Here is a 17,470-nt window from a genome sequence, read left to right as displayed (position 1 = left end):
CATCATCATCACCATCATCATTAGCCTTATTGTCCCAGAGCTCGCCGCGCGGCGCCAGGAATAACAGGGCTGCGTCCGTACGAAGCAGTAATCTGGACTGGCACTGAGCTCAGCAGATCATTAAACGCAAAGGTTCTTCACTTCCTCCCTCCAGCTTTCCCGTATGACACAATATCTCCCCCTCTAAACACATCTTATTTTTATTCTTTTAAACCCCCCCCTCTTCTTCTTCCTCCCTCAAACACTCTTTCTTTTTCCTTTTTTTTTTATTCCCTTCTCAGTGATTGATGGAGTTCGGGGAGAAAACACAGAGCAACGTGTGGCCAACAGTCCAAAACAGGCTGCATGAGAGGAGGAGGAGGAGGAGGAGGAGGAGGATTAAATGAGAAGAGAGGTGAAAGGGAGGGAAGGGAAGAGGAAGAGGGAGAGTGTGTGAAAGAGAGAAGGGGAGGGAGGAGGGAGAGAGAGAGGGAGAGGGAGAGCTCAGCTGAAAGCCACAGACTTAATTCTATGCATCATTAAGCAGTCTCACTCAATGCAACATCCCCTATACATCATCCACGCTCAGTAAACACAACGATGACATTACATTAGCAACTGCAAATGAATTTTCTTTTTAGAAGGAAATTGAGAATACTCTCTCTCTCTCTCTCGCCCGCCCCCCCCCCCTCTTTTTTTCTTTTTTTTTCTTTCTTTTTTAACCGTCTCTGGCTCCCGCAAAGCTGCAGCGCGGCACATCGCCGACGTATAAACAAAATAAAAACACAAACAATGTTTCCCTTGCTCGCTCTCTCTCGCTCTCTCTCTCTCGCTCGCTCGCTCGCTCGCTCTCGCTGTGTGGCAATTGAACAGCGAAATATGTTTATAATGCTAACGGTGGCGACAGAACAATGAACGCTCACTTCCACCGCGGCAGGAAGTAGATATTGCGTTTATTTAAAGATAAACTACCTTTGAGCGAGAGGCATTGGAAATGGTTCCATCGGAGGCTTTTATTGTGAAACCAGTCACGTTTGCTGTCTTTGGTTTAAAATGAAGCAAATTTGTTACTTGTGTTTACATTTTACTAAATATTTTACACTTTATAGTGTAATTATTTAACTCCCATAGTGGGCAAAAATAACACTAAAGTGTATACAATTTAATTGAAAATGCTATGCTAATTAGCTAAATATTTCAATTTATAATGAATATTTAGAACTGAGTTGTACTATGTGTAAAAATAATGCCTGGCAAAAGTTTTTTGTTTTTTGTTTAAAGTTTGTTATTTTGATTTTGTGAACCTATAAATAGAAAAATGAGCAAATACGGAGGGAGCATTAGGCGAGCTAGCTGACAGCTAACAGTTGCCTATCTGCTCCAAGTGACAAAACTACTCTGAAGTTGTTAATATTTCCTGTTTCAACAAACACAAGAAAATTTGAAAAATAGTGTCTGGCTAGTTTTGATAACATTTCTAAGTCAAATTGTAAGAAAATACAAACTATATATAACAGATGCAATGGTAACATTAGCCAGTTAGCTGACAGCTAACAGTAGCTACTCTGCTCTAATTGATGAAAACATATTTTGATTTTTAATGTAAATTTTGTTTTCCACAATGAAATATCCACATACACAAGAAAATAATAATAATAATGGCTCATAATTTTTTTAAAGGCTCCATCACCTGGTATTGTCATGTGTCTGGTCTCCCTTAAATTGTCTTTAAGTCACTTTGTAAAATTTCTTAGAAGAAAAAAAGAAACATAGCTTGTTTTGATCTTTTCACACTGCTACTTCCTGTTACAAGAGTACATACGATATTTGACTGGTATGAAGCGTTGATTGGCCACAGAAACTGTCAATGATAGCGATAGCATAGCACTAGCAAAGTGGTACTATAGCGATAGCGAAGTGGTACTATAGCGATAGCATAGCAATACTATAGCGATACTATAGCGATACCATAATGATAGCATAGTGATACTATAGTGATACAATAGCGATGCCATAGCTATACCATAGCGATAGCATAGTGATAGCCTAGCAATACTATAGTGATAGCATAGTGATACTATAGCGATAGCATAGCGATACCATAGTTATACCGTAGCGTGTAGCGTAGTGATAGCATAGCAATACCATAGCAATAGCATAACGATAGCATAGCTATACCGGAGCGATAGCATGGTGATAACATAGCGATACCATAGCTGCCAAACTTTTCAAACACTTCAAAATGTATTTTATTATCCCGTACAAACTAAAACTAAAAAACACTAATAACTTTAGCCTAGCTGGCCGACGGCTAACAGTCGCTAATCATCTCTAGGTTTTATACTTCTAGAATTTAACACCAGAAACATTGTGCAAGTTGTTGTTGTTTCATGAATTTACTTGAAAGCAACTGTTTTGGCTCTGAGAGGGAAACTGTGAACAAGTTGAGGAGCATTTTAAAGGTGAAACACGCCTCAGGTGCCTCAAAATGTTGGGGGGTGGGGGGGGGGGGGGACTAAACGTCTCTTGTAGTTCCATAAGTCGGGTCGGATTAACTTCCGTACGTAGAAAAAAGACGCGGAACGACGTGGTTTTGTTTTCATTCGCTAAACTTAAACACCTTTAAATCAAGAGAGTTAAACTCGTTGCTATTTGACAAATGAGGATTTCATACTTCAGGCACGGGTATAAAACATCCTCGTGTACACACACTCACACACACACACACACACACACACACACACACACACACACACACACGCGAGCGCGTGCCTCACATAAATTATCCAGCAACTCAAATGAATAATTATGTTTTTATTGCACAGATTACGCCCTTTCTCCTAAACTGGCTGGGCTCTGAGGCCTGGGAAATCTATTAAGGCGCCGCCATAGATCATCCCATCCGGCGTGGCGTGTATATAGATCGGCCGGCTCATTTGAGAAATATTGAATCGGTTACAGTAAAGTAAGCCCCCGGATTGAGTCAAATGTAAAAATCCAAGCATGTGTGAGAAGCTGTCAGCGAGCGCTGTAATGACGGATGGGCCGGGCCTCTCTTCCAGCAAGGGGTGATAAAAAGTCAAATTATGAGAGTGCCGGGGAGGGACTACTGTGTGTGTGTGTGTGTGTGTGTGTGTGTGAGAGAGAGAGAGAAAAAGAGAGAGAGAGAGACAATTGGACCAGATCCGTCAAACGATAAGGGCAATCAGGCAACGTGTGAAGGCTGGAGACGGAGGAAGAGTGTGATTTCCTTCCCAGCGCGAAGGGGTCAGCGGCGGGTCAAGAGTGCGACCTTTGACCTTACGCTACGGAGGACCGACGCGCCTGTCGGTCCGCCTGTTGATTTATTGGTTATTATCGCCCGGGGGGGGGGAGGGGGGGGGGGGGGGACTGCACCGGCCTCCGCCGGTGACGAACACACATTTCCTTTTTTTTGTGTTTTACTCTTTTATTAAGTTGCTCACTTTTCCCTGGTCGGCATGAGAAGGTGTGTGTTTACTGATCTCGGCTGTCGGGACGGAAATGTGCTAATTTCAAGTGGCTTTTTAATTATTAACAGTCCAAAATACAGAATAAATCCCTTTGTAAGGTGTTCATTTTGGAGTTCATGCAGGTTGGGAGACGTCGTGAAGGCCCAGCTAGTGTCAGAATAACCTTTTAAAGTTAAAGCGTGAAAGTTCTTATTTGTTCTTTTTTGTTTTGGGGTTTGTTTTTTTTTTGCAAAACAAATGGAAAATGACTACAATCTCAACAAAAAAAGTCAATTTTAATGGAACTTTCTCGTGCAAAATAGAGTGAAATGTCAAAAAAATTAAACGGCTTCTGGTGCCGCTGTTGCATCCTGGGAGTTTTTTTTTTTTTTAGAAACTCACCTCGACTTTGAGGCTAAATGCTCGTTTGCTTTGATTTCTCAGCTCCATGTCGCGTTGTGACCAACTGCTTTTAAGAAATTTGTGAAAAAATAAAATAAAATAAATGCATTTTTTTTATTTATATTTTTCCCAATTGTGCAGAACGTACAGGGTTGCCAGATTCAAATCACTGTTTCCCGCCCAATCAAAGATCTGACCCCCACCCCCCACCCCCCACACCCCAGCCCTGGACCCCCCCAAACTGCCCTGATCGGAAGTGTGAACTCTCATCCTGCAGCTGATGGAGCCTCCCCATCATTTTTATAGCCCTACCATCACCCCCCCACCCTCTTTATGACTCTGCAGTTTGATTATCACCACACACACACACACACACACTCACCATCCTGTTCCTCTCTTGATATTTATTAAATCTTAAGGATTAAGCCCCCGTCACTCAAATCCACACAAAGACTCAACGTCACTGAATCCTAAATAAGATGCAGGCTGAACCCTCGTTACAATTATTACCAACACACAGAAAAATAAGTGTAACCCTGTTGTGTACAACAATAATGTAATATCCATTAATACCTGCCGGTAAGGTGATCATTTTGGACATTTTGAATGTAATAAAGCCAATAATGTTGTAAAATAGTGGGTTTTTTTTACAGCAATGAATGAGTTTCCTCAAATTAATTAAAAAAAAAAATTTTGCTGCACAAAACCTGCCAAACATCATATTATACTGTTAATGGCCAAAACTATTACATTATTAGTTGTTACCAACTATTTACAACTGGGGTGTTAATCAGGTGGGCCACATGTGATCTTGTGATTTAATTTAATTTAATTTAATTTAATTTAATTTAATTTAATTTAATTTAATTTAATTTAATTTAATTTAATTTAATTTAATTTAATTTAATTTAATTTAATTTAATTTAATTTTGTTTAATTTTGTTTTATTGTGTTGTGTTGTGTCGTGTCGTGTTGTGTTGTATTTTATTTTATTTTACATAGTGTCATCAGAGGGTTCAGCCAATCACAATCAAGGTAGGCTCCTCCCCCTTTGACTCCTCCCACAAGTAGGGAGCTAGATATAGCATGTAATGCTGGCATGAACAGTAACGGTGGCTAGCTTACAGCTAGCAGAACGTGGCTATCTCGCCACAAGCGCCACCAAAGCGTAGAGCCGCTAGCTACAGTAGCAAGCAGATCGTAGTGACGTGAGACGTATCTGTTCAACGTTACCCTTTGACAATTCATGATTAGCGTTAGCTCAATCACGCTGTGGTCGTTTCCCAGTGAAACACATTATGAGACCGACGTTTGCTAGCTTAGCATCATGATTCACGACAAGGAAGTTAGTTCACCGATGAACGTCGTCTCCCGTTCACCCCCCCCCCAGCCCGGAAATTCTACAAACGACTCCAAGGAGGCGGTTCTCAACAAGAACTCGTCTTCGATTCTCATCCCTCCTTATCTGGTGCTTCGTTCCCGCCGCCGCCGCCGCCGCCCACATCGGGATCGCTCTCCAAACACTTTGAGGTTCCAGCGCGTGACGTGGGAAGACACGCGGGGCGTTTCATTAACCCTTCCTGCCCTCCTACCTCCTCCTCCCCCCACCCCCACCCCCCCTCCTCCCCCACGTCTGGCCAAGCCGAGGGAACGTCCAGTGATTTACGGCGTCTTCCAGGCCTGACTGCCTCTCACCTCCCCGGAGGTAACGAGGACCCGGCTGCTCCGATTGACTCGTCTCTTTGGCAAAAAACAAACAAACAACAACAAAACAACTTTCATTCATTGGAGATTTAATGACGTCTGACTCACGTGGAGATTTAACATCAAAAGATATAACATCAAAGACTGCTTTGATGTGTTTGTGTCCGTCCACGTTGAGGAATTCAGGGAAAGGCTTTACTTTCTCAAACGTTTTGTTGGGACTTTTAGATGCGTCTCAGAGCGGCGGCGGCGGGTGGCGGTGGCGGCGGTGGCGGCGGCGGGGTTAATGTTTGAGCTCGACCCTCGCTGACCGGGCCGACGGCGTCCGGCGTCCCGCGAAGGGAAGTGAAATCCACCGCCGAGCGTACAGAAACACCCGGGAGCTGGGAGGCCGGTTCTCAAGCTTTCTGCATTTGTTTCCATCGCCGGGCCAAACAGCTCTGACATATTAAAATCAGCCAACCTTACACACACACACACACACACACACACACACACACACACACACACACACACACACACACACACACACACACACACACACACACACACACACCGGCAGCAGGGCAGTAACTCAAGGCCAAAGGAGGAGGTTTATTTTTATCATGGGCAAAGGTGCCAAATCATGTTGGTATGAAGGAGGTGGGGGGGGGGGGGGGGGGGGGGGGGGGCGTTGAGAGAGGGGGGGTGAGATGGGGAGGGGGGGGGGGCTATATAAATGCAAATTGTATTGGAGAGCTATTAGTCCTGGAAAAGGTTTGTATGTTAATGCCCTATAGGACCACAGTGGAGCAGTCATCCAGCTCAGATTAGTGGGGTTTGTGGCAAATGTGCTGCAAAAGACAAAAAAAAAAAAAAAAAAAAGCAATTGCCTCGTGGTAAATCATGGTGAACAAGGTGGGAAGTTGAGAAATTGAACGGCCGCGATGTTTCTGTGTCGTTTTATTGCAAAGGGAGACGTGTCGACGAGTGTTTTCCCAGCTGCACGTGCTCCGGACTCGTTTTGAGTTGGGTTTTTTACTTGTGTGTGTGTGTGTGTGTGTGTGTGTGTGTGTGTGTGTGTGTGTGTGTGTGTGTGTGTGTGTGTGTGTGTGTGTGTGTGTGTGTGTGTGTGTGTGTGTGTGTGTGTGTGTGCAAAAGAGACAATTACGAGATGAACAAATCAAACATGGCTCAGGATGGCGCCTCATATTCTAATCAGGCTTGTGATGGGGAAACTCGGCACAAGTACGCCCTCTGGTGGTCACTTCTTAAAAAATGTATTTAAATATATATAGTTCTATATACAGTATATACATCCCAGCACGAGTTAAATACTTTTTTGCAGCGGTGACGAGTAACTGAGTATTTCTACTTTATTTTGCCCTGAAGTCGATTTTTTTTAGTGTTAGTATATTAGTATTTTTTGAGTATTTATATCATCTGTACTTCCTCTTCATCACATCATCAACCCTTCGTGAGACAAGAAATCGTTTGTGAGCGCGTCCAGCTGTTTCTTATTTCTTTTAAACCGACTTAAGTTATAAAAACACATCAAATTTATGATAAAATAAAAATTTTTGCAGGATGTTATTGACATGATGCTTATATATGGTATTGATTCAAAATATAAATTGTGTTATTTTGTTCAGTTTTACATTTGAAAACAGATGTTTTTAATTACATTTTCATCACATTTTACATCATATTAGAGGTTGAAACAAGAAATAATCCAGATTTCGAGGATATCAATGGTAAAAGTACAGATATTTGTGTCAAATTTAGGGATTTTGTTTCCTTCGAAAAGAGACGAGAAGAATCTAGTGAAGTAAATTAAAAATACTTTGCCTACGTAAGGTAAAAGAATCAACATTTACTGTATTTAGCTTAATTAAAATGCTGCCTAATGTAAGTTAAATTGCGAAAATTCATTTTTTTTTGTCTTGGATGTTAGAAAACCTTTAAAGATACAGTTTGTGAGTTTTTCTGCGAAGGAAAGAAAAGAACAATTCTAACGTCATTCCTTTGGAAATGTATAAATCTGGCTTTTAGTAAAAATAGTTAAAGTTTTTTTAAACAAGTAGTTTCTCAGGTGGAGCCACTAGTGGGTGCTGTTCTTTCTTTTATTTTATTTTTTTTGGTGAAACCACAACAGTCGAAGCATTTCAGAGAAGTCGCAGTTTCACCGTTTCCATGGAGACGGAGTCACCATTTTCAAAAACCCTGACTATTCACTGGAGGTTTGAGTGTTTTAACTTGAAAATGTGAGACGGTTGGCAGTTTGAACTTGAGTTCAAGAGTTCCCGTCTGAGTTACTTCTTCCGGAATGAAATGTTCCTGCAGACCCAGGTCATGCCGTCCTGCAGGAGGAGAGAGAGAAACACACCGACTTTATATCAGACATGAAGGATGGAGGGACTGGAATTCACACGGAGGAAGAATAAATAACTTTATTTACTGTAAAGGAGTGTCAATCGGATTATTCTTTCAAAAATGACAAAAAAACAAGTGCAATTTTAAATCTGATCAGACTAATGTAGGAGGGAAAAGCCTGTTGTTGTTATTGTTGTTGTTTTATCATGCTTGTTTTCACAAACTCATGGGTCTCATGCTCTTTACCTGCTATAAATTCTCTTTATTTCACTGGATCAGCAGTTTTACAGAAACATTTGATCCTCTGACTTTACAGTTCTTTTAAATGAGTGAGTAGAGAGCCCCCTAGTGGTGAAACATTATACTTTTTAACAGCTAGTGAGTAGAGAGCCGCCTAGTGGTGAAACATTATACTTTTAAATGCGAGTGAGTAGAGAGCCCCCGAGTGGTGAAACATTATACTTCTTTTAAACAGCTCGTGAATAGAGAGCCCCCTAGTGGTGAAACATTATACTTCGTTTTAACAGATAGTTAGAGAGCTTATACTTCTTTTAAACAGCTAGTGAGTACAGAGCCCCTAGTGATGAAACATTATACTTCTTTTAAACTAGTGAGTAGAGAGCCCCCTAGTGGTGAAACAATATAGTTCTTTTAAACAGCTAGTGGAGTAGAGAGCCCCCTAGTGGTGAAACAATATAGTTCTTTTAAACAGCTAGTGAGTAGAGAGCCCCCTAGTTGTGAAACAATATACTTCTTTTAAACAGCTAAAGAGTAAAGAGCCCCCTAGTGGTGAAACTTTATACTTCTTTTTAACAGCTAGTTAGTAGAGAGCCCCCTAGTGGTGAAACTTTATACTTCTTTTTAACAGCTAGTTAGTAGAGAGCCCCCTAGTGGTGAAACCTTATACTTCTTTTTAACAGGTCGTGAGTAGAGAGCCCCCTAGTGGTGAAACCTTATACTTCTTTTTGTCATTTTTCCACTTCAGATTCCCAGCGCATCAATAAACACGCGTCAGACGTGCTGCGTTGACACGTTGCGTCTGATTGCCGTTGCTGCTGCCGCCGGGCTTCACCTGCACTCCCTCGGCGGTGACGGCGGAGCAGGCCTGCACCTGCCACATGCGGTCCCGGATGGTGTGCAGGTGGAGGCACTCCGCCAGCTCGGAGGCCGTGGAGGCCGTCGTCAGGTCCTGCTTGTTGGCGAAGATGAGCAGCGGCACGCCGGCCAGCTCGTCGCCGTCCAGCAGGTCAGACAGCTCCTGCAGGGAGAAAACACAAAAACGAAACGACGCGTGCCGTCAACTCGTCACTTTACTGGTACGTCCTGCAACATTTCAACCTGAAACAAAAACGGATGTCAGACTAATGGAACTCCAATTCAGCCAAACTGCTACAAAAATGGCAAAAATATTTAAAAAAAAATATATATATATTTTTTTTTACAAATTTCATGCAACATTATGCTTCTTTTAAACAGCTAGTGAGTAGAGAGCCCCCTAGTGGTGAAATATTATACTTCTTTTAAACAGCTATTGAGTAGAGAGCCCCCTAGTGGTGAAATATTATACTTCTTTTAAACAGCTAGTGAGTAGAGAGCCCCCTAGTGGTGAAACATTATAACTTCTTTTAAACGGATAGTAGATAGAGAGCCCCCTAGTGGTGAAATATTATACTTCTTTTAAACAGCTAGTGAGTAGAGAGCCCCCTCGTGGTGAAACATACTTCTTTTAAACAGCTAGTGAGTAGAGAGCCCCCCAGTGGTGAAACATTATACTTCTTTTAAACAGCTAGTGAGTAGAGAGCCCCCTAGTGGTGAAACATTATATTTCTTTTAAATAGCTAGTGGATAGAGAGCACTTAAGACTTTTTTATTAACATACTTGTAAATAAATGCACCCTGGCGCCCTCTACTGACCAGCCACCACTGAAACAGCATGGCTTTGAGGCTAATGCTAGTTTGCTAGCTTTCAGAGAAGCGTCATGTCCGCCATTCTTAAGAAATTGGTTTAAGCGGTTTGAAGCTGCTTTTGATCTACATGGCGTTAATGTGACTACAAATTCTAATCAGTTGCGTCGTTATCGACAGAGGGTACAACTTCGCTCACCAGACTCGTCTCTTCAAACCTCTTCCTGTCCGAGCTGTCGATCACATAAATCTGCAGAAAAGTCCAGTCGCACTGGTTTAAAGTCACACTGGTTCACGATCAGGACAAGTCCACGGACACACGTTTTTGAGCAGAACCCTACCAGCACGTCTGTGTTCTCGAAGTAATTCTTCCAGTACGGACGGATCTTGCGCTGACCTCCGATGTCCCAGACGTTCAGCTTGAAGCCGGCAGACTGAACGCTCTTTATGTTGAAGCCCTGGACAGAGGAAACACTGAGCTTCACTACTGGACCACAAGGCTTGAGGATCTGAGGGAACAGGAAGTGACGGGACGAGGGAGCTGTGTGTGTGTGGTGAAAGGATTCAGTTCGTGGTTCTATGTGGGGCCACTAGGGGGTGCTGTTGTCTGTTGTTGTAATGAAGCCAACATTCAGAGAATAATTCGCCATAAACATCAACAATGGGAGAACAATTACATTCTAGTGGACAGACAAGGGAATGTTAATTACAGTGACTGTCAAAATAAAGGCACCAAGTTGGATTGTTAATTACAGTGATGGTCAAAATAAAAGCACCAGGAGAATATGGACGCATGTGCTGAACAACTGAACAACCGAAGTCACGATGCCACAGTAAAAGTCACGATGCCACAGTAAAAGTCACGACACAACAGTAAAAATCACGACGCCACAGTAAAAGTCACAAAACAACAGTAAAAGTCATGACGCAAAAGTAAAAGTCACGACGCAAAAGTAAAAGTCACGACGCAAAAGTAAAAGTCACGACGGAAAAGTAAGTCACGATGCAACAGTAAAAGTCATGATGCAACACTCACAACAGTAAAAGTCACGACAGTAAAAGTCACGACAGTAAAAGTCACGACACAACAAAAGTCTCAACACTAAAAGTCACGACAGTAAAAGTCACGAGAGTAAAAGTCACAACACAAAAGTCACGACAGTAAAAGTCACGAGAGTAAAAGTCACGAGACTAAAAGTCACGACAGTAAAAGTCACGACAGTAAAAGTCACGAGACTAAAAGTCACGAGAGTAAAAGTCACGACAGTAAATGTCACGAGACTAAAAGTCACGAGAGTAAAAGTCACAACACAAAAGTCACAACAGTAAAAGTCACGACAGTAAAAGTCACGAGACTAAAAGTCACGACAGTAAAAGTCACGACAGTAAAAGTCACGAGAGTAAAAGTCACAACACAAAAGTCACGACAGTAAAAGTCACGAGACTAAAAGTCACGACAGTAAAAGTCACGACAGTAAAAGTCACGACAGTAAAAGTCACGAGACTAAAAGTCACGAGAGTAAAAGTCACGACAGGAAAAGTCACGAGACTAAAAGTCACGACAGTAAAAGTCACAACACAAAAGTCACGACAGTAAAAGTCACGACAGTAAAAGTCACGACAGTAAAAGTCACGACAGTAAAAGTCACGACAGTAAAAGTCACAACACAACACTAAAAGTCACAACACTAAAAGTCACAACAGTAAAAGTAAAAGTCACGACACAAAAGTAAAAGTCATGACAGTGAAATTCATGACACAACAGTAAAAGTCACAACAGAAAAGTAAGTCACAACACAACAGTAAAAGTCACGAGAGTAAAAGTCACAACACAAAAGTCACGAGAGTAAAAGTCACGAGAGTAAAAGTCACGAGAGTAAAAGTCACGAGAGTAAAAGTCACAACACAAAAGTCACGACAGTAAAAGTCACGAGAGTAAAAGTCACGAGAGTAAAAGTCACAACACAAAAGTCACGACAGTAAAAGTCACGAGAGTAAAAGTCACGAGAGTAAAAGTCACGAGAGTAAAAGTCACAACACAAAAGTCACGACAGTAAAAGTCACGAGAGTAAAAGTCACGACAGTAAAAGTCACGACAGTAAAAGTCACGACAGTAAAAATCACGAGAGTAAAAGTCACAACACAAAAGCCACGCCGCCAGAGGAGGTGAGCGCCACCCACGGCCCCCCCCTGCGGCGTGTCACCTGTGTGGGGGTGATGTGGCTGATGTCTTCGGCCGCCAGCTGTTTGAGCAGCGTGGTCTTGCCGGCGTTGTCGAGGCCGAGCAGCAGCAGGCGGACCTCCTGGTCCGGAGACTGCTTCAGCCGGCGCAGGATGGACAGCAGGCCCTGCGGGCGGCTCACACTCAGTGACTCGGCAGGGCGGCGGGTTCGGCGTGACGCCGCTGACCTTACCTGACCCTACCTGACCCTACCTGACCTCACCTGACCTCACCTGCACCAGGTAAAGCCTGAATAAGCTGCTGGCGTCCGTTAAACGTGAGCCTGGGGACTTAGCCGCTAAGATACTGGCTATATCTGTGATGTAGATTATGACTCGGCACCTCCAGAGGCGGGTGAGCCGGGACGGCTTTACCGCCATGAACCCTACGACCTCTGAGAAAACTACACTTACTGCTCTGAAATGTGTAAATACGGTGAATATTGACATTTTAACACACGTTACATAGTACAGTATGATAGTACTTCTCTTGATTTGTTCTTTTTGTCACGTTGTTGTCGCATGAAAACTCTGGTATTAGCAAAGTATCTATCCATCGACCTACCTACGAAATACACGTATAACTACAAATCTTGTATATTTCTATTTTAAAAACCTCTTCATATCTATCCTTGTGGTTTTATTTTTACTCCATTATTCTCTTCCCTTCCATTTTTAATTCCATTAAACTTCCATTCTAACATTTAACTGATCTGCACGTCGTCTCACGACATATTGTAAACATATAACACACATATACACATATAATAAAGCACTATAAGGTTTAAAAATACAAAAAAACATTGATACATTTGTGGACCACCAATATCTTCACATACCTTATAACCAGAAATGTTTTCCTACATCCTGTTCTTTCGCACATTTTTCATTATTTTTAAATAATGAAACTGTGTGTGTGTGTGTGTGTGTGTGTGTGTGTGTGTGTGTGTGTGTGTGTGTGTGTGTGTGTGTGTGTGTGTGTTGGAGGCAGACTCACCATGCTCTCCTGGTGGTGGTTGTGTGTTCCTCGCTCACACTGACTGGATTAACACGTCTAAGACCGGGCTCTTTGATTCCACAGCTGTTGCCGTGGTAACGGTGACGTCGAGGTAAACAATGTAACCAGGAAGAGGCTCAACGTTTACAAAAAAAAAAAAATAATACAAATGTCATTTTACACAAACTTCCTTTGCTTTTCGGGAAGAAACAAAGAAATTGTGATATATTTTACCGTCGTTAGATTTTTATTCACTTATTATGAAGATGATACAAATGAAAATGGTTGAAAATATACTTTAAAGTTGTCATTAATCAGTGAGTTTTGGTTCTTTAAATGCATGTTTTGTATTTTTTTTTTTAACTGTAGATGTGTTTACATCTGGTATAGATTTATATATTTTGTGGATATGCGAGCTATTGAACTACACACATTTTACACGGGGTTTGAGGTAAATAACATTTACACGGCGTATAATCAGAAATTGATTTTTTTTCTTTGTGTGTGTGTGGAAATTAGTAAAAGTTTTTTTTTTTTTTTGTACCAATTTCTTTTATTATATTTAATTTAATTTAATTTAATTACATTTTATTTAATTTTATTACATTTTATGGAAAGATCAGGTCAAATAAATACATTTTTTTGTATTTTCTTCCCAGTAAAAATTATTGAAAATATACTTTAGAGTTGGAATTAATCAGTGAGTTTTGGTTCTTTAAATGCATGTTTTGTATTTTTTTTTTTTTTTACTGTAGGTGTGTTTACATCCGGTATAGATTTATATATTTTGTGGATATGCAAGAGCTATTGAATTACACACATTTATTTACACGGGGTTTGAAGTAAATAACATTTACATGGCGTATAATCGGAAATCTATTTTTTTTCTTTTCTTTTCTTTTCTTTTCTTTTATGGAAAGATCCGGTCAAATAAATATTTTTTTTGTATTTTCTCCCCAGTACAGTTTTATTATTTGTTCGCCAGGGGGCTCAGCAGGACGGTGACCCAGTTTGCCCTCCACTCATGAAAGAGTGGTCGGCTTCTTCGCCAGCGCCCCCTGCAGGCGGAGCCTCCGCACAGCGCCGCCGCCGCCCTACAGCGCCCCCTGCAGGCGGAAGCCTCCGCTTCATGCTGCTGCTGGCGGTGTTTCCTCACGGCCGAATAACAAAAACATGTCCGAGTGCGACGGGCGCCTCCGTTTCTAGCTCCGGCCGTCCGCAAGCCGTCGACTCGACCGACTGCCGGCCGCGGACCCAGAAAGATGCCGCAGAAAGCGCTGGGATCCATCGTAGGGCTCCTCAGTACCGGGACATGTCTGGTGCAGGTGAGCCCCGCGCCCGCGCTGCCCGCGTCGGCGGAGTGTCGTAAGCGAGGCCGAGGCTTGGAGGGCAGGGTGGAGGCCTCTGTGGATCTTTTTGTTTCCCCCCACAAAGGAAACGAAGCCCTACTGTACGCTGGGGGTGACGTCAGTTTGTAGAAACTTTAAAATTTCGACAGATAATTTACAAACTGGCTCTGGTCTCGGCTGGAAAACCCCCCAGGGACGTGATTTACGATTAAATTTGTGCAGTTTGGACCGTCGGTGGAGGGATTAGCCGCCGCTAGCTGGTACCCGGCGAATTTACGTGTTTTAATAGCGCTTGATACGAGCTGGACTCGGTTAGCATCGTTAGCTTCCACCTTTTTATTTTAAAATCTGCACAAACCAGGCTATTAATAATAATAAGCTTTAATTAATAACTAAATACAATTGGAGCAGGCTACTTACTTATGAATCTACTCTTATCCTTACATTACCAGTCAGTCTTTAAATCGTTATTCGGGTTAACTATTAGAAATGTTTACAGATTAAATCCTAGTTTTGATTATTATTTGTGCAAAATTTACGTAGTTTTGACTATATTTCTCCTGTTAGTGTCGCTGTATTACAACGTGTCTGTGCATTGATTTGCATCCCTTGCAACAGTTGCTTGTTGCTTCAGCATCTTGCTGGAATTAAATGTAATCGTTTGAAACCTTTTTGTTTTAAATCTCTTTTTTTTTGTTTTTTTTTTTGCTGCTGCTGCACAAAAACCTTATGTGAGAAAATAAACAGGCCCGGAAATGTGACACCGAGGTGACAATGAGAGAGGTTAAATAGTCCCTAGAAATATAGGTCAGTCCACTGAGAGTTTGCCTTGAGTTTTCTTGTTTACTCGATTCAGCTGTGTTTACCGTGTGTGTGCGTGTGTGTGTGTGTGTGTGTGTGTGTGTGTGTGTGTGTTCCCAGGGGAAGGAGTTCTGTTTCGGGGTGAATAACGAGCAGTACCGCTGCGAGATGGGCTACTGCTGCGGCGAGACGGAGTGCTGCACCTACTACTACGAGCTGTGGTGTGAGTGTCGCCGCCGTTTCGGAAAATCTACGAAGTCGGAACTGACAGACGTCAGTGTGGTTCATCTCCACCTCCTGCTACCATCTTGTATCAAAGTACTGTGTCAGTGACGGTGATGGAGAAGTTTTTGAAAAGGAAGAATGTGAACCAGGATCTCAGCTCTTCATCCATCAGGTCCAGGTTTCACACTGACGGAGTCACTATTAAAAAAAGGACTTTGTTTCTGTATTTACTTGATTCCTGTTGATAAAACTTTGATGAGAATGACTTTATATTGTTAATAGAGGCTACAGAGTTTCACGTTTTAACATTTCCGGGTGGTGGTGGTGGTGTGGCTCCAGATGTTTCCAAACAAAAAAGTGTGTCTCGGCTCAAAAAAGGTTGAAAAACACTGGACTGAATGATGTTCTGATGATGATGATGGTGCTGATGAAAGGTTCTTGTCGCAGGGTTCTGGTTGGTCTGGACCCTGATCATCATGCTGAGCTGCTGCTGCGCCTACCGACACCGCCGGGTGAAGATGCGCCTGCAGCAGGAGCAGCGTCAGCGCGAGATCAGCCTCATGGCCTATCAGGGCGCCTCCAGCTCCTTCATCTCCCCGCCGCCTCTCAACCTGAGTGAGTGGCCTCCACAGATTCCCCCCCCCCCACCCCCCCCCGGTGACCACCCCGCTGCCACACATTGTTTGTTCTCTCCTACCCGTGGCGGCCGTTCACCTCCGATAGCGATCGCCGCCCGTCAGATAAGTCGCCACGGAGTAAACATGAAGGCCGAGATAACGTTCTCCGACAGGTCGTCAAAGTGAACGTTTGGGTGGGGGGAAATAAAAATTGTAAAAATTTGATTGTAAAACCCTGGCTCATGACGAGACCTATAGAACTAGAAGCTACTGACGCTAGCAGCAGGAGGAGCGCGGCCATAGACTGCGTTTACACTACGTTTACCAGATTACGCTACGTTTACCAGATTACGCTACATTTACCAGATTACGCTACGTTTACCAGATTACGCTACGTTTACCAGATTATGCTACATTTACCAGATTATGCTACGTTTACCAGATTACGCTACGTTTACCAGATTATGCTACGTTTACCAGATTACGCTACGTTTACCAGATTATGCTACGTTTACCAGATTACTCTGCGTTTACCAGATTACACTGTTTACCAGATTACGCTACGTTTACCAGATTACACTGTTTACCAGATTACACTGTTTACCAGATTACGCTACGTTTACCAGATTACACTGTTTACCAGATTACACTGTTTACCAGATTAATCTGCGTTTACCAGATTACACTGTTTACCAGATTACGCTACGTTTACCAGATTACTCTGCGTTTACCAGATTACTCTACGTTTACCAGATTACTCTAAATTTACCAGATTACGTTTACCAGATTACGTTTACCAGATTATGCTACGTTTACCAGATTACTCTACGTTTACCAGATTACTCTAAATTTACCAGATTACGTTTACCAGATTACGTTTACCAGATTATGCTACGTTTACCAGATCACTCTAAATTTACCAGATTACAGATTACGTTTACCAGATTACGTTTACCAGATTATGCTATGTTTACCAGATCACTCTAAATTTACCAGATTGCTTCGATCCTCGATTCCGACCACCAGAAGCTAACAGTGTGTTTGCGTCTCCTCAGGGTTCTGGAACGACTGTAAACTCCCCGACTACGAGGAGGTGGTCGGCCACCCCCCCACGCCGCCGCCCCCCTACTCCGAAAACCCCCCCGAGGTGCCACCGCCGCCGGAGGAGGCGGCGGCGCGGCCCGGCGTGCCGGAGGTGGAGGACAGCCGGGCGTGTGGCTCGGCGACGGCGGCAGCGGCGTCCTTCCCAGTCCAGGTGCAGCGCCCGGCGGACGAGAGCGTGGCGGCGGCGGACGAGGAGGACGAGGAGCTGGTGACCCGGCGCCGCCACGTGACGGGGGACTCGGGCATCGAGGTGTGCGTCTGCCAGGTGGACGAGGGCTCGGGGCTGGAGGAGGAGGAGGAGGAGGAGGGGGAGGGGGAGGGCGGCGGCGGCGAGGAGCGCCGGAC

The 17,470-nt window shown here is 43.2% G+C and overlaps 2 protein-coding genes across 3 annotated transcripts in view; one reads left to right on the top strand and one right to left on the bottom strand.

Moving 5' to 3' along the window:
* Positions 1–7,846: 7,846 nt before the first annotated feature.
* On the bottom strand, positions 7,847–12,413 carry LOC308140168 (ADP-ribosylation factor-like protein 3; the record flags this gene model as incomplete). The annotated part of the gene is made up of 6 exons (XM_080509851.1): positions 7,847–7,894; positions 8,980–9,165; positions 10,012–10,062; positions 10,154–10,270; positions 12,017–12,160; positions 12,267–12,413. The coding sequence occupies 6 exons, from the start codon at positions 12,411–12,413 to the stop codon at positions 7,847–7,849; spliced, it is 693 nt and encodes a 230-aa protein (XP_080365977.1).
* A 1,794-nt stretch (positions 12,414–14,207) lies between these two features.
* wbp1 (WW domain binding protein 1) overlaps positions 14,208–17,470 on the top strand; it is a 13,453-nt gene continuing 10,190 nt past the window's right edge. For both annotated transcript variants that reach the window (XM_080509989.1, XM_080509988.1), the window contains exons 1-4: positions 14,208–14,354; positions 15,300–15,402; positions 15,852–16,019; positions 17,077–17,470. The exon at positions 17,077–17,470 is cut by the window's right edge and continues 304 nt beyond it. In XM_080509989.1, the coding sequence (XP_080366115.1) occupies positions 14,292–14,354; positions 15,300–15,402; positions 15,852–16,019; positions 17,077–17,470 (728 nt within the window). In that variant the 5' untranslated portion in view covers positions 14,208–14,291. The remainder of the gene's footprint in view (positions 14,355–15,299; positions 15,403–15,851; positions 16,020–17,076) is intronic.

This window comes from Blennius ocellaris (genome assembly GCF_963422515.1).
Source record: "Blennius ocellaris genome assembly, chromosome: 15".
NCBI lineage: Eukaryota > Metazoa > Chordata > Actinopteri > Blenniiformes > Blenniidae > Blennius > Blennius ocellaris.
Note: the sequence above shows the minus strand (reverse complement) of the source record. Positions and strands in the feature narration are given on the sequence as shown.